The 26,827-nt window shown below is 46.6% G+C and overlaps 1 protein-coding gene and 2 long non-coding RNA genes across 3 annotated transcripts in view; 1 reads left to right on the top strand and 2 right to left on the bottom strand.

Annotated features, from left to right (window-relative positions):
• LOC120873507 overlaps positions 1–214 on the bottom strand; it is a 39,909-nt gene extending 39,695 nt beyond the window's left edge. Inside the window, exon 1 of the long non-coding RNA XR_005723477.1 lies at positions 108–214. This is a non-coding gene — a long non-coding RNA (uncharacterized LOC120873507). The remainder of the gene's footprint in view (positions 1–107) is intronic.
• Positions 215–4,866: 4,652 nt separating this feature from the next.
• On the bottom strand, positions 4,867–20,402 carry SCD (stearoyl-CoA desaturase). Its single transcript, XM_040254220.1, has 6 exons — positions 19,912–20,402; positions 19,121–19,403; positions 15,067–15,197; positions 13,445–13,650; positions 11,636–11,868; positions 4,867–8,938 (listed from the first exon to the last, which is right to left on the bottom strand). Exons 1-6 carry the CDS (start codon positions 19,936–19,938, stop codon positions 8,739–8,741), a joined length of 1,080 nt encoding a protein of 359 aa, XP_040110154.1. The 5' UTR covers positions 19,939–20,402; the 3' UTR covers positions 4,867–8,738.
• An 892-nt stretch (positions 20,403–21,294) lies between these two features.
• LOC120873535 lies at positions 21,295–25,270 on the top strand. Its single transcript, XR_005723483.1, has 2 exons — positions 21,295–22,198; positions 24,703–25,270. It is a non-coding gene; the product is annotated as an uncharacterized LOC120873535 (long non-coding RNA).
• The last annotated feature ends 1,557 nt before the right edge of the window (positions 25,271–26,827 follow it).

Below are 26,827 nucleotides of genomic sequence, written 5' to 3'. Positions count from 1 at the left end.
CTTGATCAGCTTTCTGAATCATCAGAGATAACTTCTGGAAGAACGGAGATTATTTCCTTCTCCTGCTTGAAAATAGCTGGTGGCTCCCGGGGCTCTGTGTCACTCACGGAAGCATGTTTAAACGCTCCAGGCTGGCTTTCAAGGCCTCTCGCCACGTTGCACTCCAAGTCCTGCATGTTCCGGTTACATCAGCCCTGACCACTCCCAAACACGTTCTTGCTTCTGCTCTATCCTGTGACTATCCAGTCTTTAGCCTGTTTTGCTGATCCTTTGCTCTTTGCCTTTTACTGACAGGTGTTTGCACTATTGTTGGTGAGAATAAAAATTAGCTCTGCCTACTGGCCTGTTGTGGTCAGCAACGTCGCACCGCCTGCAAGACAATCATGGATTAAGAGCCCATATTGATAATCCTGAGTCAGAGAGGGGGTGGCAGTGAGGGAGGAGAAACTCTCTCAATACAATTTTTCGAAGCACAAAAGCACAGGATCTGTGCTGGGAAGGAAGACACCGTGTTCTCCATTCGTTTATAACACCCTCCTAGAATTCTATGTGCAGTTGTCTCCCCAGCTGAGTGTTGTTTCAGTATTTTCCCCATTCCAGTGAATGGCAAACTGAGGTCTAGAGAGAGCCTGAACTCTTGAGTCAGGCTACCCTCCCCAAAACAGGCGACAACCGCCCTGTGTGATTCAAAGAGAGAGAGGTTATAAGGATAGCACCTCCTGATTGGCGCAGACGGAGTCAGACAAGCTTGGGGGCTGCTGATTGGCTCCCGCCTGATCAGGCGCTGTTGGGCTGTTGTAAATGTAAATAGCTCTGTGACCAGCAGTAACCCCGGTGAGAGGGGGTGGAGAGGGAAGCTCTTCCTTTCCATTCATGTCTGCGCCCAGCCAGGCCCAGACAAGCTCAGACAGGCAGGCCCTTTAGCAGGGGGGATGGGCAGCACAAGGCTCGGGGTTGTGTCTTCGGAGATCTTAAGCTTGAGCTAAGAGTTAAAACACTCGCCTGCAGAGCTGAGCCAAGGTTGGCAGTTTCCACACGGAGCTGCTTCCTTTCTGTTCTCAGTTTTGGCTGTTTAAGACAGTTTAATAGAATATTCTGTGTAAGGAGGGAAGTGTTGGAGGGCTCTGGGAAGGTCGTTTTATGGGATAACATAAATGGCTGTGGTGGGTGTGCCACAGGGAGATGGAAGCCTGCCCTCCTCTGTTCCTGGTCACAGAATCCTGTTTGTTGAAGAGGCAAGAGCAGAGGCAAAGCATAAAGCCAGAGGGGCTCCTGCTGCCCCGGTTTATGGGGGGATCATCTTTCTACTAGAGGTGCAGCTTCTCCCATCCTCTACCCCGTGGGAAAGGGAAGTCAGTGGGAACTGGGCTTTCTTGCAAGTAGGGAGCAGGAAGGGAACAAATGGGTACATGTTAAGTATAAAGGGTGAAAAAAGTAAAAGAATATGCGTGATAGGAGCATTGCTTGTGGAAACATAAATGGTGCATCTGCTGTGGAAAACAGTTTGGTGGTTCTGCAAAGAGTTAAATGTATGATTGCCATACAATCTAGCCATTCCTCTCCTAGGTATAAACCCAAATAAATTGAAGACCAGACTCAATTATTTGGGACTTCTCAGGTGATTCAGTGGTAAAGAATCCTCCTGCCAAGCAGGAGACGTGGGTTTGATCCCTGGGTTGGGGAGAGCCCCTGGGGGAGGAAATGGCAACCCACTCCAGTATTCTTGCCTGGAAAATCCCATGGGCAGAGGAGCCTGGCGGACTATAGTCCATGGTGTCGCAGCAGAGTCGGATGTGAGTGAGCACGCACACATTCAATTTCTTACACACAAGTGTTCATAGCAACACAATTCACGATAGTCAAAAGGTGGAAACAACAGAGGAATAGAGAAAGCAATTGTGGTATATTTATACAATGGTATATTATTTGGCATTAAAAAGGAGTGAAGTACTGATACATACTACAGCATGGGTGACCGTCAAAATCACTGTGCTGAGAGGAGGAAGCCAGACACAGAAGGTCTGTGTGGACAGAAGGTCACATCTTGTAGGATTCTATTTGTGTGAAATATCCTGAATAGGTAGATCCATAGAGACAGAAAGCAGACTGGAAGTTGCCAGGGGCTGGCATGAGGGAGACTTGGAGAGTGTGGAACAAGTCTTCTTTTGGGGTGAAGGAAAGGTTTCAGAACTGTATAGAAGTAGGGGTTGCACAGTGTTCCGTATGGACTAAGATGTCACCCTATTGTTCACCTTAAAATGGCTAACTTTATGGTATGTGAGTTTTACTTAAAACATATGGATATGAAACAAGCAAAGAAAAAGACTGAAGGGTGAATCCTCACTGCTGTTCAGAATTCTGACTGTGCAGTCTGCCCTTTCATTTTCGTTTTCCTCTGGTCGGTCACAAAGTTTTAAAGCCTGGCCCGGCCCTAGCTGTTCCCTGTTCCTACCGGAGATGGCCAAAAGGAGAGGGCCCCCCTCAGGCCCTTCTGGACAGTCCTGGCCTGGCCATAGAAGGGCCGCCGTGAGTCAGCACAGCAGACACTTGGGCTTTGTGAGCTCTCTGTGGCTTGGGTGCAGCAGGCTTGTGAAGGCCAGGGTGGGGGAGGGGGTAACCTGGGTCTGGAAAAGGGGAAAGCCCTGCCTCCAGCAGTCCTAGTATAGAATCTCAACTGCTTGGAACCTGCAATTAAGTCCTGTGGCATTTGCTCCAAAGGCAGCATACAAGAAGCAGCACTTTGCCTGCAGCTTAGTAAGTTAACTATCGGTCACAGAATACAACTCCCACTCCCTGTGACATTTGACACAGTTTGTGGTAGAGACAGAATTTCAAATGAGATGTGAGATCTTTCAATAACTTTATCAAACAGATTGTTCAGGTGTGGGAGACATTTCTAAAAGATGAGATACCCTTAAAGTAAAGTGAAGTCACTCAGTCGTGTCCAACTCTTTGCAACCCCACGGACTGTAGCTTGCCAGGCTCCTTCGTCCATGGAATTTTCCAGGCAAGGATACTGGAGTGGGTTGCCATTTTCTTCTCCAAGAGATAGGGCTGCTGCTGCTGCTGCTAAGTTGCTTCAGTCGTAAGGATCTCAAAATGTGGCAGCAGGGTGGAGTATGGTTGGCAAAAGTTTAGAGGAAATGTCAGATATGTTTCTATTGTCAGAGAGGTTAAAACTCAGGTGTGGTTCAATGTTATAACAGGTCACGCGGTGGCATGAGTTGGGTTCTTCTGGACCAGAGAATGCATCTGCAATTTGACTTTGCATAAATTTAGCTCTTTGCCACTGCAGCCAGGCTTTGCCTCTGTGTAAAGTGCATCTCACCAGCCAGCTACTTGCATATGAGATTTGTGCACTCCAGGTTTACTTAGATGGTTATCTACTTCACACTCATATGGAGAGCAGTTAATGAGTGAGCTCCTGGAACTGGATCACAGAATTGTTGCTCACTGCCACAGTGTTTTTTCTCCCAGTGAATTCGGTTCCCTCATCAGTAAAACTGGGGTAATCAGAGCGCTTACTTCACATATCATGAGAAAATGCACTCACTGTCAAGTACTCGCTACAGTGCCTGGCTATTGTAAATGTTATCATAGCATCTGCGGGTCTGGTGGACTTAGAACTCAGATTTCCAGCACCAAAAGGTTGTGGGATTTCTGTTGAGGCTTGGCCTCAATGCCTCTATCTAATATAGAACATGGTACATCTGTGAACTTTTCCAAGGAGTTTGGTATCACAAATATTATCATTCTAAGTAGGCTTTAGTTTATAGCAACTGCCATTTTTACATGTGGCTGGTGTCTCTGTCTCCAAGACAAAGGTAAGACTTGGAAGGAACAGGGCAATTACAGAGCAACAGGAAAAAATGTCCAACCCGAATCTTTCAAACAAAATAGAGGGAAAGGGGTGGAAAGCCAGATATTGATTAAGAAAGTGCACCATCAACTTATTAAGGTCTGGCCAGACCTCAGGGAATATAGACTTGATGTTGGATGCTCAGAATCAGAGAAAATCTTGCTTCTTGTCCAAGGTGAGTTAACTTTACATTAAGAAGTGAGGGAGGTTGGTTCTGGTGAATGTTTAGAAGCCCAGGCATTGACCAGGTAGCACCTGTTGGAAAATGAAGCTCTCAAACCATAAAATGTCCTTCTATTTTCCACTCAGATTCTCAGATAAGGTGGTGATGGTTTAGTCGCTAAGTCATGTCCAACTCTTGCGACCCCATGGACTGTGGTCTGCCAGGCTCCTCTGTCCATGGGATTTTCCAGGCAAGAATACTGGAGCTGGTTGCCATTTCCTTCTCCAGTCTCAGATAAGGGAGTAAAAGCTAAAAACCTTTTCCCCTTAATGATCATGAAGCCTTCTGTTCCAGGAATTTACAAGTTTTTCCTTGAATTTTTTTCCTGTCTTCCTGCTGCTGTTAATCAGCATTTTCAGGAAGCTTTATTCCCCTGAGAGAGACCACGTTTTTGTTTCCATTTCAGATGAACGAACGACCTGGACAGCCCAGCCTGGCTTGCCAGGTACAGAACTGCTTTCCAGAGTGTCTCCTGTTGCACCCTTCCTCTCTGTTTCTCTATTTTGGGCTCATGTGACCATGGGACACACAGGAGACGAGGTATTTCCCCAGACCCAAAGTGCTTGCTGGGTGTTAACATGTTTTATCTAATGGCAGCAGACTCCTGGATCCCTGCTGCCAAGGCTGAGTTTAACCTAAAGTTACCCCTAGAAGGGCAGGAGGGCAGGGCAGGTTACTGGGGTATGAGTCAACCACTGCGGTTTCTACTTTTTTTCACTCTTAAAGGTACAGGAACAGGACATAAAGGTGGTGAATAGACTGAATCACAGCCAAAAAGCTCAGACACAGGGCAATCAGATTCACTTTTATTATGAACAAACACAATCTCAGATCAGTACAACTAGCTTCAGAGTTGATATTAATAGAAATTATTCCAAAATTATTCTTAGGTCACAAATAACTACTATCCCACATAAAAAGGGAAAAATCCCACCCAATCAAGGAAAAGGTATCCTGTGTATGTTTCCATGGCAATGAGTTTATGCATTCTCAGATTTTGTCTGGCTAGTTATCCACCCCTTATCTGATGCATTTATTCAATCTCTCAGAAAGAACCATATAGATTCCTGATTGCATCCAGGACACGTGGTTCATGGTGGACACACTTTATGGTGGATACTGCTACTATAAAAATACTCAGGACTTAAGAGAATTCCAAGATGCTTTATAAAAAGCATTAGTCACGCCTCAAAACTGCCCTTTGAGGTAGGTCAGTATTATTATCCCATTTTAACAGAAGGAAAACTGAGGCACATTATAGTTAAATGACTTGCCCAGGGTCACACAGCAAGTCAGTGGCACAGTGGTAGGACAGGCCCTGGCCTTAACCACCCATATAACTTTGACATCAAGCTTTCTTGAACTTTTCATGATGACCCATTTGAGCTACATTTACAGAGAATACACTCAGGATACTAGCTAACCAGGAGGAAAATTTTCCATTTTAAATGCTACAACCATCTTTTAATCTAAAAAAAAAATAATAATAATAAATCAAATACATTCAAAATTCCTTCTACCCTCCATCAAATGCGGGCAATTAAGAAAAACAGCCCTAAGCAAAGTTTCCAAAATGAAGCCCAGAAAGGAATCCTGCAAACAGCTATACTGATCATTTTCTAGCCAGGCCCCCTTTTATACCAGCCACTTCTGCAGGCTCTGGGGTGCAAAGGGACTCCACAGAGGGAGCAGGGAGGGAGCAGAACAGGCTCAGAGGCAACACTGTTTAGAAAAGATGTAAGGCATCCAGATAAGTTGTCAGCATTCCCACAAAGCAAGGACTGTTAGAAATTCAGACACCATCAGATCTGAGTTTCTGGGTCATTAATGCATCATTTGAATTTAGCTTTAGAACCTTAAAAACAATATTCCTTACTCAGTAGACAACCCCCACCTACACAAGTACAAGTATCCTGGGCCCAAGGACACCATCCAGCCTTGTGTAGGGTCATGGTATAGATCAGATCCATGGAACACAATTAGAATAGAAAGATAAGCTGTTTTTGATCATCAGTTGTAAAGGATGCATCTGATGACCTGTGGAATTAAAACTACCCCACAGGCATTTCCATGGGGTAGGTGCTTCAGTCAGAGGATCTAATCTACAGTGATCTTCCATTAGATATTTTTTTTCCCTACTGAGAGGAACAGCTCAAAAGACAAGGATGCCTTTAGTTTAGCCTAAGCCCTGTAGCCTCCATCTATCCAATTAATACAGGAAGAAATGCTCTCCCCCTTTCCATCCTTGGAGCTCAACAGTGGCAGAGCATTTGGTATTGTATATTTTCAACCTTTAAATAGAATAAAGCCAGGCTTCTGCCTTGACAACTGAGGTTACAGGGACAAAGGGACCCAAGGTTCTTCCAACACTCCTCTATACTATTGTCTGCCCTAGACTGTGTTGTGGGGAATGCTGGTTAGTTTGCTGAACAGAGACACTGTTCAGCAAAGTTCATGGCATCTCACATCCTAAGCCTCAGTCAAGGTCTTGCGGCATACCCTGGCTCCCTCCAGGGGGCTGGGGCCACCTTCTGAGTGAGGCACTTTGGAACCGGCCTTTGCTTCTTGTGCTTCCCAGTGAAGGCTAGACTACCCCTGCTTCTGCAAGCATTGCACTGTCCGCTGGGAGCACTGACTCAGGCTAGGCAGCTTACCCAGTAAGCCGGGGGCATCCAGCATGCTCTCTGGTTCTGACCCAGACAGAGGAGACTAAAAACAAATCCTCTTTTGCTCCATGGCTGGCTCTGGCATAACATGAGCATTCGGCTTGGCCGTGCCTCATGAATGCGAATGCCTGTGCCCAGGATGTTTCTAGCAGGGTTTGCCAGCCTCGTCTGGAGTCATCAGTGTGGTTGGGAGCACAAAGATATAGATGGAGACTCTGGAGGCCAAGTGAAAGTGGCAGCTTGCTCAACTTTGTAAAGAGTAACAGTGGTTCAGTGACCCTGCCCATTCTGTTGGTAAGAGAGGCAACGACTTGGACCGCAGTAGCCATCACTGCCTCTGAATACACACAGAAGAGGCTTGCCTGTCCGAAGAAAGAAGGAAACATCAAGGAGATAGAACCAGCAGGAGAAAGTGGACAGAGAGGGCAGAGCCAAGAATTGATAGGGTAGTTAAGAGATTCCTACCCCATCCCCCAGCCAGTCCTATACTTTCAGCTAGAAATTAATAGAAGGAATGAGTGAAAGGGTTCAACACTGTGGGGAGAAGCCTTTGAATACTTTCTCAATCCAAGGAGAAAGTGGAATTAATGAAATGAACCCAACATCTAACTTGTTTGTATAACCAGCTTCCATATCAGGACACCCCTCAACTTACTCAGTAACCTTCTGAATCCCCCCAGCAATGTGATCTCAGAGCCTTTCTTTTGTAACCTTATCTCTTAGAAACTGCCTACAGACTCTGCCCCTCAACCTCTCCATCTCCTGTCCAGCAGCGAGAGGAAAGGAGGCAACCTGGCTAATTCTTCCTCTTCTTCAAGCCCCCTTTCTTTCAGAGGGAGATACTCTGAGAATTACTTTAATATTCCAACCAAAGTACCCATGTATATATAGCTTTATGTTTGACCCAACTCCACCTCATAAAATTCTTTCTTTTTTGGGAGGCAGCTATGCTCACCACCATACCACCAACGCATCTCTTTTTTTGAAGTCTCAAAATGCTGTAGCCACCTTCTTACTATGAGGGGAGCTGACCAATATCCCCAAGACGGCAGAGGAGAAAGATGAAAGAATTTTGACAATTTCCTGAGCTTCTGGAGTCAGCAATTCTGGAAATAACCAACCTCAAGATTTCTTGTTATCTAGAATAAGAAATCTTCCTATTATGAAAGAAAGAAAACAATTCGTCTGTAGCAGAGACCACTTTTACCACAAACTAAATGCTTCTTCTTTATCCTCAGCCTAAAGTATATCAGGACATTGAGATTTGCTTTTGAGTTCTAGGACTGCCCTGCTCCACAGCTATTTCCCAGACTCAGGAAAGAAAGGGAGCATGCCGGGTGATGGGCAGACAGGGGTGTCTGATCACAGCAGGAGCTTCCTGCCTTGTTTCCCACTTCAACTCACCCTATTTGTCAATCACACCATGCATGCTGACTCTCTCCCCTGACAATTTACCTGTTTTTGCAGTTTGGTGCCAAAATAAAGTTATTTTTCCATTTCATCTAGCAAAAGCCTGGGCCGAAGATCATCAGGGCCCTTCCCAGAAGATTCTGTCATATATCTAGCTCGAGCCATCTACCTTAAAGCTCAGACAGCTCAAGGAAAGGGTCAGCCAGGGCAAAGACCACTTGTTTTAGACTACAGAAGGGTGGTCTAGGCTTTGGAAGCTGGAAACCCACCAATGACTGACCAACTGCTTGCCTTGGGGGCAATGAGGAGAAAGAGAAAGGAAGGTGATAGAGACAAAACAAAGGGAAGGATAATGGGAACAGAAGAGAAAGAAGATAAGAGAAGAAATAAGAACATGAGCTTAGCATCATAAAGGCAGAGTTGTTGGCTTTCAATTTAAAAGAAAATTTTAAAGAATACTGTACTGTAATGGGTTAACGTCATCTTTAGCATCCTGGTAGCATTATTCAGTAGTTAATAAACAGAATATTAAACCTCTGCCCAGCTGGATTTTGGAAAAGGAACCCAAGGGACCAGAAACTCAGCCACTCTTGTAGCTTTCCTCTCCAGTTCTTTTCATCCTGGCCAAGATGGCAGCCTTGGATACTTTCTTCCGGTCATAAGCCAGACCGATGGCAGCCATGCAATCAATGAAGAATGTGGTAAAGTTGATGTGCCAGCGGTACTCGCTGGCAGAGTAGTCATAAGGAAAGGTGTGGTGGTAGTTGTGGAAGCCCTCACCTGGAACAAAAGCAGAGAAAAGTTAAGCAGCTATACTGTGGATTGCCGGCTTCTTGATCTTGGCACTCTGGTTCCCTAGCAGAATGCCTCACACCTAGTAGAAACCTGTTGCTGTTGAATGAATGAATGCGGCTAGTCTTTTAAACTCTGAACCAGACAGACCCCCTCAGAGGAATCTTCAGAAATGACTGGGGAGAACCTGATCACCATGGCTTTCTGGGAACCTTTGTGGGAGAAGGGCTGGCAGTTTCTCTGAAAAGATAAGATGATTTGAGAGAAACTGCTATCAGTAGGAACGGGTTTTAGACTAGAAAACTCCAGAGCTTCACTACATATTGATATAAGACCCTAAAGGCTCTGTGTACATATGCTTGTGTTAGAGTGGAGAGAGTCCAGAATGAAGAACTTTTACTGGGTTTCTTACAAAGATGAGCAAAGAAGCACACTTTCCCCCACCGCATGGGCACTCTTGAAGGTACCAAGAGAACTGGGCGACACAGTCAAAAGTCAGAAGAAAGTAGGCCTAGCCCAGGGGCCTAAGTTTCCTCAGCCTCTACTGTTTCAGAGTGGACTGTTTTGGCTCCTATTTCTTTGAGCTTTCACCCTGGGGGTGATGCTGATAAAACAGAAGCTCTCTGAGGGAATAAGAATCAAAAAACTTAGGCATTCCTTCTAACCTCTAAAATTCTGAAACGAGCAGTTCACTTTGCTGGACAGAGGAAAATCAAAGAAATTCTAGATTTATTATTCTAAATTCTAGAATAATTTCTGTAATGAGTCAAGCTGTGGAAACTCCATAGACAGAGTTCTCCAGTCCTAGGCAGGATCTTCTTTGTGAACCACATTCAATAACAATACCCTTATGAGGCTGGGGTAAAGAATAGCTAATAAAAGAGTGTGCTGAGCCCTTTGAAGATGAAAGAGCCCCAGTACAGTAATAATGACATTAATAACCAACAAGGAAGGAAGTCCTGTGACGGGAATAACACCATCCAGGGCACCATCTCAAGGTTCGTTCACAGTGTGGATCATCAGTTTATTCAATGTGAACTGAGTAGGAGGGTAGGATAACCCCAAGGCTAAAGGTACTGATGGAAGATCGCTAATTTCCATAAATGACTTTGCAACTAGGCTCCGTCTAAGCACTGGATAGACCCACACTTATCAGATTTAAAACAATCAGACATACACATGGTGCCAAGAGAGGCAAGAAAGTGGAGGAAGGTTAGTGGGCAAAAGAAGGATGAGACTCTGTAACTGGAACAGCAAGATATAGCCAAGAGAGGCTCAAGCAGGGAGGTTAGCTCTGGCAGAGAGAAGATGAGCATGTGACTGGGGGTGGGAAGGTAATTCAAGAAGAACGAGATTAGAATGGCAGGGAAGCAGGGGAAACAGGCAACCAGAGAACAAAGGGTGAGGTGATAAGTGGGGAGCAACAGGGATGAAGGAAGAACGATAAGTGAGATACTGACAGCCACTCTGAATGGGCTTGGGGAAGCTCACAACAGATCTGTTTGCAGTACAGGACTGATCTCATTCCAGAAACCTTCCATGACATTCACCGGTTTTCTATGAAAATAACCTATAATGTGATTGATTTCAAACATGGTTCAGAGTAAGAACACGTAAACAGTACACGGTGTCTGGAAGGAGGGAAAGATGCATGAAAATTAAAAAGGAATGAAAAAATGTCTTTAGTACAGAGAGTAATAAAAAAGAAAAAGATGGTCAGGGTTGAGAGTATAAAGGAAGGTTTTAAAGAGAACCGAGTGACATGACAGCTAGGCCATGGCATATGTCCATGTGTGGAGCAGGGAGGTTATCTATCTATGCTGGATGACCAGAAGCCCTGATCACTGGAAGAGGCAGTAGGGTCTGCCTAAGGAAACCTAATTCCAGGCCTTAGTCAAGGTCTATATTTAGCTGAAAAGAGTGACAGACCAAAAAAAAAAAAAAAAAGAAAATGGAGACAGATGGCAGAACCCTGTTGTCTGGCTATTGAACAGGAATGGGAGAAATAAATTCCTGAATAGTCAGCATTAAGTCAGTGAGTAATTGCTTTACTGGGAGTTTCCTAAGTCACACTGTGGGGAGGGAGTGTTCCCAGCAGAGAAACAGAAGAGAGAAAAATAAAGGATAAGAGAAGAGAGTGGTAGGTGGTGATAAAGGGCTACCAACAGTTGCTTTGATGTCCTTCATACTGGCATCACCAGGCAGTAAGGCATGTAATACACTTCAAATATTGCCCCTCTGAATACAGGAAGGTGATAAAAGAGAAGCTTATTGAGTTAAACGACAAGTATTTGTTCTGTATATCACGTCTAAATATAACACACTAGGCTTTCTGGCCACCCAGATGACCTTACTCTTCTATTTATGCATTCCCTGCCCCAAGCAAGACTACCACCCAGATCAGAGATGACTGGGAAGAGAACAGCCCAAAGGGGCTCATCATAGCATTTTGTGGCTTGCTCTTAAACCTGGAATTAAAGGCATTGTTATTTTTCACCCTTTTCTCTTTACATAGGACTTGTTGCTTAACTTTCAAGGGTTTTCTAATACTGTCCCTTAGTTTTATAGTGGAATGACATATGGAGAGGGGTCATAAAACAGGTAAATCTAGTTTTTCTGGCTCGTAACCTAATACCCTAAGCAGGAGACCACTAGAGGTGGTCTTGCTGTGGACTGCTGACTTACCCACAGCTCCCAGGGAAACCAGGATATTCTCTCGGGGGCTGATGGTCTTGTCGTAAGGGCGATATCCGTACATATGGGCAGCGCTGTTCACCAGCCAGGTGGCGTTGAGCGTAGTGGCATAACGGAAAAAGGTGGCAAAAAATAGGCTGTTTTGAAACGTTTCACCCCATAGATACCACGGCACAAGTGTGGGCAGGATGAAGCACAACAGCAGGATACCAGGTTTGTAGTACCTGCATTGAGAGACCATACGATCAGTGAGTGGAGAGATGACGCTGAGACTTACCTGATTTTCCACTCTTACAGGGCTGGGCTGTCCCTTTCTACCCTGCCAGCACGGTGTGGCAGGCAACCGAACAAGAGGGAATGGGCAAGGAAACTTTCTGAGAATATAGTGTTATTATCATACTTCTTAGACGAGGTAATGAGGGGTTAAATGACTTTTCTAGGGTCGCACTACCAGGAAGTGGTGGAGCAAGGACTGGAATGCTTCATCTCCTGACTCTAAATCCATGGCTCTCTTTCACTACTTCAGGGAAATAGACAGGGTCCAAGTTACAGACTGAGTTCTCCTTCCCGGGTTTTTCAGTTCTGTCTTTGGGCTTTCTTTCCCTTTCAGCAGTGCTCTTTGCAGAATCTATGTTTAAGTCAATCTTTTATTTTTTTATTTTTTTTGGCCACACCAGGTGGCACGAGGGTATCTCAGTTCCTGGACCAGAGATTGAATCCGTGCCCTGTGCACGTGTGGAGACTTAACCACCAGGCCACCAGGGAAGCTCCCAGAATTTTTGTTTAGTATGTTGCCTTCATCTCCTGCTAGCCTTTCTCATCCTTCCTCTTCTTCTCCCTCAGAGAGGCACCCCAAATGTCCTAGATGCCAGCAGATCTGTCCCTTTGGAGGCCCTGTTCCATTCTTCCTCCTCCCAAAGGTACAGCAAGCATTCGACATTATCAGGGAACTGATTTCCTAGATGCCTTCAGCAGTTAAGTCTGCTACTCTTGTACCATTAGTAACCCCTGCTGCCTTCAACTCCTCTCCATTCCTACCACCACTTCCCTGCATGGAAACCCAAGACTTCCCCACCTCTTTAGTTCAATGCCTTCTCTCATCCACCCCAGAGCTACCTTTCTAAAGCACACCTCCAACCATGCCACCTTCTGGCTCAAAAACCTTTCCATGGTTTCCTATTGCTTGGGTTGAATTAAACCTTGTCTGCTTGTAAGACTCCATAACAATGGCATCAGTCTCCGTTGCTAGTCTTTTTTCCTATCACACCTTGTATTTCAAGCAGGACTCTGTTGCAGGAACACGCTTCAGCTCTTTCTTTCTGTTTGCACTGTCCCCCCACCCACCTGCCCTGTGCCATCCATCAGTGGATTCCAAAGCTACTTTCTTCATAAGCCCTTCCCTGATGTTCCCCACTCTACAGTCTCCCTCCCCTTTGTACCTCTCCTCGCTATGGAAAATATTTTGCCATGTATCATAGGTATTTGGACACTTGGCTTATCCTTCCACTCCCCAATAAGCTATGAACTCCTTGAAGGTAAGGACTATGACACATTTGGCTTTGCATCCATGACTGTCCTACGTCAACAAACATTTGTTGAATTTAATTGGCTTAGGTAGCTCAGAGAAAAAGAAACAACAGTCTATGGCTCTGGGCCCATGGGCTATTAAAAATTAGGGTTTTAAATTATAATCTAAGATATGGAAACCAAGTAAATTTCTCAGCTCATGTTGACAAGTCCTAGGAGAAAAAAGGGGGTCCACAAATGCCAGGTCCCCAGCTCCATCACCATGTCACTCACCTCCTCTGGAACATCACCAGCTTCTCGGCTCTTAGGTCAGATAAATTTAGCATAGCACCCTTTTCTTTGACAGCTGGGTGTTTGCGCACAAGCAGCCAACCCACGTGAGAGAAGAAAAAGCCACGTCGGGAATTGTGGGGATCAGCATCCGTTTCTGAAAACTTGTGGTGGGCACGGTGATCTCGGGCCCATTCAAAAACATCATTCTAGAGGAACAGAGAAGAGGAATGAAGGCCTGCGGAGAGACACCCTCTCAGGGGAATTCCAATTGCCAGGCGTCTTCCAGAGCCCACAGCTCTCAGCCCAACCTCACAAAATACCTAGCTCCAAAGAAGTCATGGAGTTGCCTCCTCTCCTTAAACTTGCTTCTGAAGCATAAGTGGAAAAGCAACTTCAAGTCTCAGGACCACATGAACAGGGCTAGCTGCTTCTCGAGGGTTATGTGGTGGGTGGAATGCAGGAAGACGGTACAGGGCTCAGAGTTTCATCAGGAGGGAACACTGCAATTCTTCAAGCAAGAAATGGGGTGTGGGGTGCCTAATCCCTGAGTGTGGATAACAGGAGGCAGGTAACCTTGTGTCTTAGCATCCTGGTCAATGGATAAAGCTGTGGGCAGCTCCATTCTGATGCAACTCGAAAAAACCAGACAGATAAATCAAGATATGACCACATTCCCAAATGGCCTCTGGGACTATACAGTGTGCCAATCTCGCTTCCTTTTTTTGCCCCGCGGGGACAATATCAGGAGCCTTTGAAGCATTAAAGCATATGGCAGAGATGATTATGCAACTGTGGGATATTGCCATGGAGAGGGAGACTAACTGGGCTTCCTTGTGTTTTCCTCTTGTTCCAAGCTAGGCCCCTCACTACATGCTATCTTTTGCCCTTTGCTACTGCTTAATAACTGTGAGTTCTCTTTCTCCAGTCCCCTTCATTCTATCTCTGCCAAAAACTTTCTGCTTCAACAAACCTCAACACTTGACTTAGGCAGCCTGGTAACCCATTAAAAGGACCATAATGTTGGTCTACCTAAACCCTCAGTGACACAATTTCCCCATCTGTGAAATGAGGATAACAATAGTACCTACCTCCTAAGACTGTTGTGAGGGTTTAATGAGGCAATCTATGTCAAGTGCTTAGAATAATGCCAGACATATATTTAGTACTATAAAAGTGTTTAATCATCTTACCTGAAAACAACAGAGTTTAAAAGAAGAATCTGCGAAACATTAACTTCAATCCCATTTTGACAGTCCTAAGACATCCACCCAGAGTTGTGAATGTTTTGTCCAATGTCTGCCCATGAAGCCAGGCTCAGCTCTTGCCTTATACACTTATGAAAGACCACAACAGCCAGACTGGGTGATAACAGAGGTTCAAAAATGACCCTACACACTGACAGTATTTCCTCTTTATCTCCTTCTTGCCTCTGCCATTCACTCAGAAGTATCCTTATGTTTTATGGACTTTGGGACTGAACCTGAACTTAACCACAAGGAGAGAGGAAAGTGAAGTGGCTGTCCAGGTGCTGTCCCTCTCCAGGCACCAATCACCTCTATTCCGCCACCAGCTCATCGATAAAGAGTGAGGAGAAAAAGAGCTGAGCACAGCTGGCTTCTCACCTGGAACGCCATGGTGTTGGCGATGATCAGGAAGACCCGCAGGGGCAGCCGAGCTTTGTAGGTTCGGTGACTCCACAGGCGATGGGCCCCTGCTGTGATGCCCAGGGCACTCATCATATAGTAGAATAACACTGCCAGGATAAGACAGGGCAGGCAGTCACTCACCTGGGAAAGTGTTTCCATGATGGTTTCCTTAGGTCAGAGTGTGTGTAGGCTCCCAGTGAGGATCTGCTATTCCCTGAACTCCAGGGATACCTTGATCTCTTAGGCTCCTTTGATTTTAATCACTTGAAAAATATCATCCCCTCTTATCATCTAACCTAGGGGCTGGAATAAGCTTAGGAGTCCCAGGGAACTTCAGAAAGGCAAGAGAGAGAAGAGGGCTCTTACCCCCCGGCCACTTGGCATTCTCAGTCATGAGGGATATTCTCCCAAGTCCCCTCCCCTCTGACCTTCTGCTAACCTTCTTCAGCGTTTTAAGGACCACAGACCACTACAGCAGTGCTTAAGACCCATAGGCAAGGGTGGTATTAAAATATTTAACAGACAGTAGAGTCTGGGCACTGACCCATTTGAGGGTTCCTGGGTTCTAGGGGACATTAAGGGGGCTCAGAACTAGGACTATTTACCAAGTGGTCCAAAAACCTTTTAGCAGGCAATGTGGCCACAGGAGGGGAAAATTCACCCTGCACATGAGTCATAGCTGCAGTGTCTTAAGCTTCGCCAAGGATTTTATGTTTTCTGATTCACTAGATACCTTGAAAGGGGTTTAATATCCCTCCCTTTGCGGCTGAAAAAACAGATGCTCGGTGAAGTTAAGCGTTTATCTGTAGTCACATGGCTAGGAAATGGAGCCATGGCTCGAAACTAGATTTCTGTCTCAACAAAGTGGTTCGTGTTCTGAAGTCTGGCACGAGGATGTATACCATCCACCTCCCCAAGATATATGCCCACAGTGCCATGGCATATGTCTCGCCAGATATGTCTCGCCTTTGCCACATCCCTCTGCCAGCCCATACTCCAGCTGACAAGGCTAATTCTAGATAATGGCAGGACGGGCTCAAAGTTGCCCGACACTGTCATGCCTCACCTTCCTGGAGGCCTGCAGGTTCCAGGCGCCAAATAGAGTCTCTAACTGGGAAGTAGGTTGCTGGGCAACCCAACAGCCACCCACCTTCCTCTGCTCAATAGCTCTAGGGAGGCAGGGGCTGAGGCCTTGATAAGAGGAGTGACTACTGACAATGTTTCATTCCTGGGGAAGTGGCTAGAAACAATAGATTCTCAGTGGCCACTGAACTTATTTGCAGTTGGAGACACTGCAGATTGTAACAAATCGTTCTGTGTTCTTCTCCTGCCACAGATACCAGTTTCCTAAACAAGCCCCCACCCCACCCATCTTCCTCTACCCTATCCACTTTCTCCTACAGGACGGGAGGAGAGCCATGGAGCCCGAGTTTGTCCTGGTGAGAGTTCCTCTACTCCTAGCCCTCTGGACTGGGTTGGGGCCCTAGGTGATTTGCTGGACCCTGGGCACGTGGTAATAGCCTTTCAGATGCCGTATCTGTCTGCATCTACACCTGGATAGACGCCAGTGGAGCCACAGCCCACCAGTCACCAAGGGTAAAGGAAAAGGTCTTTGGGCACAAAAGAAGAAGCACTCAGCTCAGAAGCAAAGAAGCTCCTAGGGTTGTTTCATGCCACACAAGACCCTGGCAAGTTGACTCAGCAAAGTACCTAAGATCCCGGCATTAACAGAGGAATTGGAAAAAGCACTCAAACCCTCTGGTGCCTTTTTCTATCAGCACCTCTAAGCCTATCTACTAGAAGGCTTTGGGTCAGTTGGAAATTCATTCTCTATTAAAGTCCGAATTGGTGGTTAAGCAAAACCTCAGTTTTAGTCCTAAGAAAGAGACTGAAGAGAAAGAGAAAGAGAAAGAGAAAGAGAAAGAGAAAGAAGTTTGGCCCATGGTCCCTCAGTGTACCCAGAGATGGCTCTTCAGCCCTTTCCTCAAGGCGGTCTGAGACACCAAAACTGCTTAGTCATGAGAAATGCTGGAATCACAACCATTTGCTAATTTAACACCAACCTTAGGGATAAAACAAGGAAAAGTAAAGCAAAGCTCCTGAACTCTGAGGACCCTGTGACCCTCCCCCCACCCCCCTTTTGTTCCTTAAGACAAGAGTTCTGATATCCCCACACCAAACCAGTCATTCCATCAGCTAAGCCGTCCACCACAGGGCCCAGGGACAGGAGTATAAAAGTCACCATCCAGTCTCCATGTGGCACATTTTCCTGTCCAAAGGCACAGCACACACCCATGGGCAGGGCACCAAAAAGGTAGCGGGCACAGCCCTGGTTTGTGGAGAGCATTCTGCCCCTGCACCAGCAGCCGAGGAAAAGCAGTGAGCAGCAGCATCTGGTCAAGCTCAGGACTTTACGAGGCTTTCAGGGACTCCTGGGGCTGGAAGGGGCTCGCAGGTGACCAAACACCTTCACCAAACACCTGGTGAAGACTTCTCTACTGCAGAGGAGGGGTGGAGAGAGGAGTCCCAAGTCTCCCTGGGGAATCCCTGTCCTGCTTTTGATTCCTCAATTTGAACTGAAATTCCAGAACTCAAGTTCTGCTGGGTTCTCAGAAGGACTAGAGAAGAGATGTCCCCCTCCCCTCAAAAATAAGAGCCCTTCCTGGTTTGCAGATGAAACGATTTCATCAGTGCCTGGCTGGCCCCAGCAATTAAAACACATGTAAAAAAGCACTATCTTTCTAATCTGAAAAAAAAGTACTATTGTCCCCAGTGTGTTCCTTGAAAAACTGAGAGAGGGGATCTACCCAGCTGCATTTCTGTCCATGGATTACCAAGAGGATTCCTCCCCAAAGTTCCACAGACCAGATCCACCACCTTTAGACCAAAGAGGTTCTGGTGGACTTGGCTGAAACTTGGCCCGCCAGCCCTTCTATGTAACTCCCCTCCAAGAGTGTAGCTGTCTGCAAGCACCCCACACCCAAGACTGCTCTGGAAGACCTACAGTTGCTTTCTGGAGGGGGAGTTCTGGTCTGCCCCTCTCAGAAAGTGCTGGTGTGCCCCACCCTCCCAACCCTAGTCTTTAGGGTTCTCTGTTTTCCCCTTCCCAAGCCAGACTCATAGTGGCAGAGGTGGGAATGCCCACAGAGCACATGAATGTGTGCAGGCAGCAGTGCCCTGCTATCAGCCCCAGCCAATGGATTCCTGAAAGAGCTGAGCTAAGGGCAGGCAGGTCAGGGATACACTGGGAACTGTCCCCCTCACTGCAGCAGCCTGAAGGCCAGGGCTGCCCGGGGCCTGGGAGAGAACGGCTGGAGCAGGATGGGTATGGAATGGGACATGGAACACTTCTTGAACCTTACTTCATTCTAAGAACATTTTGTTGAGTGGCATGTACAGTCGAGACCTACACAGAGTCACAGATCAATCAACTGTGTAAACTAGGTTACACAGGAGCCTTCTTCATCTGTTTATGTAACCAAGGAGCCTGAAAGGGCCAAGGGTCAGGGCAAAATAAGTTTGTGGATGACCACCACTCTGTTCCCCTACTACTAACTCTCTTCCTGAGCCGTTGTTCTTATTACCCCATGACTAGACTCAGCTTAAGCCCTCTAAAGTCACTCATCGAGTCCCATGTCCCCATGCCTCCCAGGTAGGGACCTGGATTCTTTCCTGGCTGGCAGGGCTGGGACAAGCAGTCAAGCAAAAGACTTAAAACAGAAAACCTCTTTCAGAAAAAGCTGACTCTCTGGCATAGTTCTGCTCATTTCAAAACCTGAGGCCCATGGTCTCAGGGCTCCAGCCCCAACACCGAAATTAAAAGATCCCTCAGAGTGGACGCTCCTGCATCCCAACCCCCTACCCAGGCTCTGTTCCCAGGCCACCCAGCCTCTCAGGACACCAAAGAGAAATGGCTGGGAAAACCTCAGCCTGGAGGGTCTGGTATTTGTACTCTATGTAAGATCTTACTTAACTAAAAGAGTGGAGAGAACCTGGGGTACTGGGTCGGGAGGACATGGGAACTTCTTACCCCAGAGAATGGTGTATATCTTGCAGGTGGGGGTCAATATGATCCCATACAGGGCTCCCAAGTGTAACAGACCCATGAGGATGATGTTTCTCCAAACATACTCAAACTTGGGCTTTGGGCCCCCCTTATCCTGGTAAGTTGGGTCATAGATGTCATCTCTCATTTCAGGGCGGATGTCTTCTTCCAAGTATAGGGGAGTCTTCTCCAATTTGCCCCCTCCATTCTGCAGGACCCTGGAAGGAGGTGCTGTGATGGTGGTGGTGGTTGTGTAGGAGCTAGCGATCTGGAAGGGAGAGGAAGTGGAGGGTCAAGAGAGAGGACACGTGGAGGTAGTAGGGACCACTTCACTCCCTAGTCAAGCTGGGGGAAGGGCGGGGGATAGGCATAGACCTGGTCCCAATACCCAGGTTACCTGAGGGAAGGCGGAAGACAGGGAAGTCCCCAGGAACTATGCAGAGATTGGGGAGAGGAGGTGAAACCACAAGGTGAAGGGGAAATAAAGAGGAGTGAAACACTCACACCCCAACGAGCACACAAAGGAAAGCCCGCATACCTACATACAGAAGGCTACCGGCAGGACCAGGTTTCTCTTTAAAGCTTAAGAAACGAAAGTTGGAGACCTAAATTTGCAAATTACAGTCCCCATTCCTAACAAACTGAAGGCAGTACAACTCGCAAAAGATGGCTATGTTCTCCCGCGGCGATCTCAACTCTTCCCCAGTGAGTCACCTAGAAGCCCCACCAGCACCGGCGAACCCGGGGTCTGGGGGCCATTACTCGGAAGCTCTCACCTCCTCTTGCAGCAAGTGGGCCGGCATCTGGGCTCTCGGACACTGGGATCACTTTCTCGGGGCTGAGACTGCGGAGCGGAGTTCGGGGCAGTCCGAACTGAGTGTAGACTAGTTCCTGAGCCTGCTTTTGCGTGGCGATGCGTGGCGATCCGTGGCGATGCGTGGCGATCCGCGGCGCTGTGCTCGGGACCTTCCGCTGCACGGTGCGCGCTGGATCGGTGTCCGGACCCGACCTGCTGTGCTGGGGATTTAAAGGCTAGCGCTGGCAGCGGGTGACTGTGTCTCGTATTTCCTCAGACCCCTTTTATTCGCTGCCAACAAGGGGCAAAGTGCGCAGAGTTGGCTCACCGTGGGAGATCCGCATGGGCGGGAGAGGGGAGGAGACAGAGCGCCGAGGCGTGCTGGGGACAGGAGAAGCAAGAACTGGATGCTGCAGACACACCGCGGTTTGGCCGCCGCAGCCCCAGCCTCTGCCCCTGCCCCTGGGGAAATGCTAATGGGCTTCTGTAGACTCTGGCGCGTCATTGGCCGAAGGGAATTTGGTGCCACCTCGTCCTGCCGTTGCCATTGGCTCGGCGCAATCTGCTGTTCCCTCTGCCGCGAGCTCCTCACTCCCCCTCCCCTCCCTTTCTCCTCGGCTTCTCTTACACCGGCCGCTGGGCCTCTACCGGGCACCCTGCCGCCTCGGAGGCGCTCGGGAAGAGGGAGAGGACCCAGTAGGGGAATGGCGCGGGGATGCGTGCCAGCCCAGGACTGGCCCCGGGCAATTCGCAAATGGATGGGCACTGGGGAAGTTTCCCGGGAAAGAGTGGGGAAACCACGAGGGCGACCACTCCACACAACTCCACCCCAGCCTTCCCGCTCGTCTAGACGCGTAGGAGGGGAGACGTGTCCTCAAACCCGCGTCCGGGGCCGGGAGCCCGGCGAAGCCCCGCCTCCCTCTGTGCGGAGCGCGCCGGGGGATGCGGGGTAGGGGGCGGGGGGGGGCGGTTCGGTCTGCCGCGGAGCAATGCCCCGCCCCGCCCACCAGCGGCGCGGCGCTAACCCGGGACTGCTGAACAGGCTTGCGGGTCTGCCCGCGGGCGGCCGCGCGCACACGGTAGAGGCACTGATGTGTAGATCTGCACGCGCGCAAGAGGTTCAGCCAATGGGCACGCCGAAAGGAAATGTTCACCTCCAGGCACCAGTGAGCTGTGCTATCCCTGTGCCCACGCCAACAGGAGGTGTGCGGGATGTTTTGGAGATTAGAATGTCGGGTCGTTGTTTTGGAATTGCCTTCTTTGGGATAGGCCATTTCGTGGAGAAAGTACAGATGTGCTTTCACTCAGAAACAGGAGAAAGTACTTGTAAGTGCAGCAAGAGGAGCCAAAAGGTATTGCAAGCCAATCCACAAAAATCATTTCATTTGATACTTACTTGTGGCCCTGTGAGGTGGGTAGTTAGTTATTCCCTTTTAAAAGATGAGAGAAGTGAGCTATGGAGAAATTAAATAACTTGCTTTATGGTCACAGCAGCCAATCAATGATGGAGCTAGTAGCTGAGTCCAGAAATGTAATGATGCAGCCCAGCTCTTAATCCCTGCTCAGAATCCCTGGTCCCTGAGATGTTCTGACTTCACTGTTGTGGCTCACAGTCTTGCCTTTTCCGGGGGCTGTGGGAGTCTTACCATGGGGATAAGCTGGGAATCAGGCAGGCTGTGCACTCTACCGGGCTCCATACCCCTGTCTCCCCAAATACCATCCCTTTGGGAAGAGAAGAAAGTGAGGAGTTTTGTGCCAACAACTAGCTTCTGGAAGAGAGGCACCTGGGATTGCCGGGGAGGATGATTAAGGAGCTCCCTAGTAGGCCACAGGTCTTGGGGTCTGGCCAGCTGGCCGGTCACCATCTACCTCCATTCCAGTCCTGACTCACTGTCCAGTGCAAAAGTTTTGAATGAGACTAGATGTTTTTAGATACAGACAGCTGTCTCATCACAGCTCAGAAGCCCTCAGCATGTATGTGGGAGAGAAGTCTGGGCAGGTGTTGCTCCTCTCTAGGCTCTCCTGCAATGTCTAATTGGCTTAATTCCTCTGCCATCTATAGGGCTATTCTTCAAGAGTCAGGGTTGCTTTGAAGGTGTACCCTCAATTGTGGCCAAAAGTAGCTCTACCATTGAGACCAAATTTCTTTCCCTTTAACTGACTAGGTATGTCTGAGCCTATTTCCTCCAGACCCTGGACTTCATCAGGGAACGAGCCTGAAATATCAGAGTTCTCTAGAAACTACCCTCCTCCTCACTTAGACTCAGGTAGGTATGACTGCTGGTATCACTTAATGCTGCCATTACTATGTAAGCTAGGGGCTAGGTCATTCATTTTCTGCAAGAGAAAGGAAAGGGGGCCTGCCAAGACGTAAATGGAAAATCAGGGATGTTTTATTCCTCTCTAAAGACAAGATGCTACACTGTGGGGGAATCTCTGGGAGTTTATGGAAGGTCTGGATAAGGAGAGTTTCGGGGAGGAGAGGAATGGCCAGAGCCCGTCTCACTGTTGATAACTATAGTAGAAAGGTGAATGGTTCCCTAGCTTGGGCTTCCTCCCTGAAGTTCATCTGGGGCATATCACATGGCTATGAATGTGTCACCCACTACTTTAAAACTCTCAGTAGCTTGCCACAACCCATGAAATGTGGCTATGTGGTAGGAGTAATATTATGAGGAAAGCATGAGCTTTTTTTTTTTTTTCCGGTCATGCGGGACCTTAGTGCCCTGACCAGGGATCAGACGTGTGCCCCGTACATTGGAAGTGCAGTCTTAACCACTGTGCTGGCAGGGAAATCCCAGCATGAACTTTGATATCAAGAAGTATTAGGTCAGTGGCAAATTAGAAGTTATAAATAAGTATATGATCAATATTTGTATTCAATTGCATGTATACATTGATTAAGATGGTAGGTGTTTTAGTGCATAATAGAAAAGCGCAAAATATGCTTGGGAGATGAAGATTGGACCTATAAATCTTGCTTTGTGAAAAGGGAGTACCATGGCAGTTTCTGGACTGATGTTGATCTATGGATGAATTTAATCCCTATAAAAATACAACAGATTTATTTGAGGAAATAGACAAGCTGACTTTAAAATTTAAGTGGAAATGCAGAGGATCTAGAGTAGCCAAAAGAACAAAGTTGAAGGAGTAAAAATATTTTAATTAGGACTTACCATAAGCCTAGAGTATTCGAGAGAGTGTGGTATTAGGAAAATAGAGACAAATAGGTCAATGAAACAAATTAGAATTTTTAGAAACTCACCAACACATGTTAACTGACTTTTTACAATGGTCCCAGGTGAGTACAATGTGAGAAGGAAAGTCTCTTTTAACAAGTACTGCTGGGACAACTAGATAAGCATATAGGTTAAATGAACCTCAACCTCTAGCTCATTCCACACACAAAAAATTAATTTGACAGCTAAATGTAAACCTACAACTATAAAGTTTCTATGTAGAACAGAGGAAAAGATCTTTGTAAACTTGAGGTAGGCAAAGGTTGTTTGGACAGGATACAAAAAAGCAAGAACCATGGGGAGGGGAAATGGATAAATTAGACTCAAGAAAGTTAACATTTTCTGATACCAAAAGGAACTATTAAGAAAACAAATAGATAAGACAGTGAATGAGAACATATATCACAGCACATAAAAAGATAACTCAGAAAAATGACATAAGATTTAAACATACATTTCACAAAAGGAGGTATAAAAATAGCCAATAAGCACATAAAAACTTGCTAAACAGCACTAGTCTTAGATATGACACCTAAAGCATAGGCAACAAAGGAAAAAAATAGATAAATGGAACTTCATCCAAATTAAACCTTTTATGCTTCAGGGGTTATTATCCAGAAAGTGAAATGACAACCCCAGAATGGGAGAAAATGTTTGCACATTGTATATCAGAAAAGGAATTCATATCTAGAATGTACTAGTAACTCTTACAACTCAGTAATAAAAACCCAATTAAAAATAGGTACTGCTCCAAAGAAGACTTGCAAATAACCTATAAGCATAGGAAAAGATGCTCGGCATTGTTAGCCACTAGCAAAATGCATGTCAAAACCGAGATGAGATACTTGATGCCCATTAGGATGCCTGTATTCAATAAAACCTAAAAAGTGGTGAGGATATGGATACATTGAAGCCTTGCTATTGGTAATGGAAAATGGTGCACCCACTTTTGAAAAACACTAGCTCCTCAAAAGATTAAACATGGAGTTACCATATGGTCCAGAATTTCACTCCCAAGTATATCCCCAAGAGAAATAAAAATATATGTGCACAGATAAACATCTATACAGATATTCATAACAGCCAAAAAAAAAAAATGGAGACAACCTAAACACCCATTGATTGACTAATGGATAAATAAGAGGCAGAATGTTTTGCAGAGGAATATTATTCAGCATTTTTTAAAAAAAGAATGAAGTACTTATACATACCATGGTATAAATGAACCTTGAAAATATGCTCAACCACTCAAACCACTCAACAAAGAACCACATATGTATGATACCACTTATATGAACTGTCCAGAATAGTGAGATCTGTAGAAACATAAAGTAATTTGTGTTGTTGTAAATAAACATAATAAAGAAATTTATTGTAAATAAACAATAAAGTAAATTTGTTGTTGTTGTCATTTGGTAACTAAGCTGAGTCTGACTCCTTGCGATCCATGGAGTACAGCCCACCAGGCTCCTCTGTCCATGGGATTTTCCAAGCAAGAATACTGGAGTGAGTTGTCATTTCCTTCTCCACAGGATTTTCCAGACCCAGGGATCAAACCCTTGTCTCCTGCTTTGGCAGGCAGATTCTTTACCACTGAGCAACCAGGGAATCCCTATAAGGGCTGAGAACACACTAAATGTTGGTGACCATGTGAAATCTCTGAAGCCCTCAAACGTTGTTGGTGGAAGCATGAAACAGTACAACTACTTTGAAAACAGTTTGGCAGTTTCTTACAATGCTGAATACTCCCATCCAAAGATCCAGCAATTCCACTGCTGGAACTGTCCTCAAGTGAAATGAAAACATATGTCCACAAAAAGACTTGTACAAGAAAATTCATTATAACTTCATACATTATAGCCTCAAATGGGAAACATCCCCAAAGTTGCTCCAAGAGGAGAATGGATAAACAATGTATGGAAAGAATGAACCATAAACACGTGCAACAACATGGATGATTCTTTAAAAAAAACATGCTCACCAAAAGCTAGACACCAAAAGTAACATAGTGACTGATTTCCTTTTTATGAAATCTAGTAAGAGGAAAAACTAATGTGTAGTGTGAGAAGGCAATAAAATATTCACTGAACCCCTACTCTACAGCAGGGATTGTTCTAGGAGTTGGGAACACTTGTGATAAAGCTCCCCATTCTTGCCTTCATGGAGTTTACATTCTGATGGGAGAGACAATTAACAGACATATTTAATAGCAAGTGCAGGGGAGGGGAAAAAAAAGAATAAGGGAATTTAGAGCAAATTGTTCTATGAAATGCAGAAACTTTGGAGTTTCTGGGCATGATCTGTGCTCAAGAGGAGCCAAAGCTCGTCTTTTTTTTTTTTATTATTACAGATTGCTGGCCCTAATAGCCTGCTGCTTCAATATCTGTGGCCTCTTTCTGGTCTGGGTTCCCATTTAGCTATGACTTTTCTGGTTCCCCTTTGGGATACAAATGTGTACTCAGGACTTGCTGTCCTGGTTCCTGGGCTGGACCCAAAGTAGACGGTCACTACCGGGTGAGGTTCATTTGTAGGTTGCAGGTAGTTGCAAGGCAGGTAGTTGCAAGGGACAGCCTACGGGCAGAACTCACCAGAACTGCTGAGTCTCTTCACCTGGCCTCTATCCTTTTTTGACCTCTGCCAACGGTGAGGAGGTTCTGTGCCCTTACTCTTTCATTTTAGCCTTTAGGAGCTGACAGCTGAACTCTCCCCCATACTTGTGCTCTTGCATTTACCTGACCTCTGACTTACAGGGATTCTTAAGAAAAGGGAGAAAAAAAAAAAAGAAAAGGGAGGACAGTTCAGAGGACTTTCCCACCTCTTCCCACTGCTGAGAAGGCAAAGATTTTCCCCACCCACATGACAAGAAAGAACATGACCCCACCCAGGCAAGCAGGTCACTATCAGGAGAGAGAGAGATACTTCTGGGACCTAGAGGGCTTCTCAGCCTGGCATCAGCTCTTCCCCTTGTGTTAAAGCCTCTCTTTAGTGACCTGGCCTCTCCGAGCTTGGCTTTGGGTGTCCCATGCTAAGCAGCCCAGTGGGAGGGCAGTAGGCTTCCATGGGAGGCCATGATCCTCCTGGAGGGGGAGTCCTTCAGGTGTTGGGGTGGGGAGAGTGGCCCAAGCCCAAAGCTTTCAGGAAGGAGCAGACTTGTGAGGCAAGGTTCCTTCTCCCTTTTTAACCTCCTGTAACTGTGAGTCATTCTTGGCTACAGAACCAGCTGCCACATTGTCAGGACCGTCCCTCTGTGGACTCCACATGGCCAGGGCAAAGGTTTTGAAATGTAGGGGCTGTGCGTTGCATGCTGGTGATTCTGTCGGTTTATGAGTGTTTCTCTGCTTTCTGGATCCAGGGCGAAGCCTCCAGAATCCTTGTTCTGAAGACCCTGGAGCCCTGGGTGTTAGGATACTGGCTCCCTGTTGCTTTGTAGTTGGCCACATCACAGCATAGTAGGTTTCAGCTTTCTTTCCCTTTGTGTAGTAGGCAGTGGGGTGACACAGTGGACAACCCCGCTTGGGAAATAAGCCAACACTTGAGAATATGGAAAATAGCAAGATTCCAGAACCAGTTCCTTGCATCAGGAAGATCCCCTGGAGGAGGAGATGGCACGCAGTAGCAACCCATTCCGGTATTCTTGCCTGGAGAATCCCACGCACA

Source organism: Oryx dammah, unplaced genomic scaffold (assembly GCF_014754425.2).
Source record: "Oryx dammah isolate SB20612 unplaced genomic scaffold, SCBI_Odam_1.1 HiC_scaffold_14, whole genome shotgun sequence".
NCBI classification, from domain to species: domain Eukaryota; kingdom Metazoa; phylum Chordata; class Mammalia; order Artiodactyla; family Bovidae; genus Oryx; species Oryx dammah.
Note: the sequence above shows the minus strand (reverse complement) of the source record. Positions and strands in the feature narration are given on the sequence as shown.

Coding starts and splice junctions, on each gene's coding strand:
- SCD (XM_040254220.1), bottom strand. CDS start 19,938: ATGCCGGCCCACTTGCTGCAAGAGGAG. Junction 19,404..19,911: donor CCCACTTGCTGCAAGAGGAG/GTGAGAGCTTCC, acceptor TCTCCCTTCCAG/ATCGCTAGCTCCTACACAAC. Junction 13,651..15,066: donor CCAACACCATGGCGTTCCAG/GTGAGAAGCCAG, acceptor CTGTTCCTCTAG/AATGATGTTTTTGAATGGGC.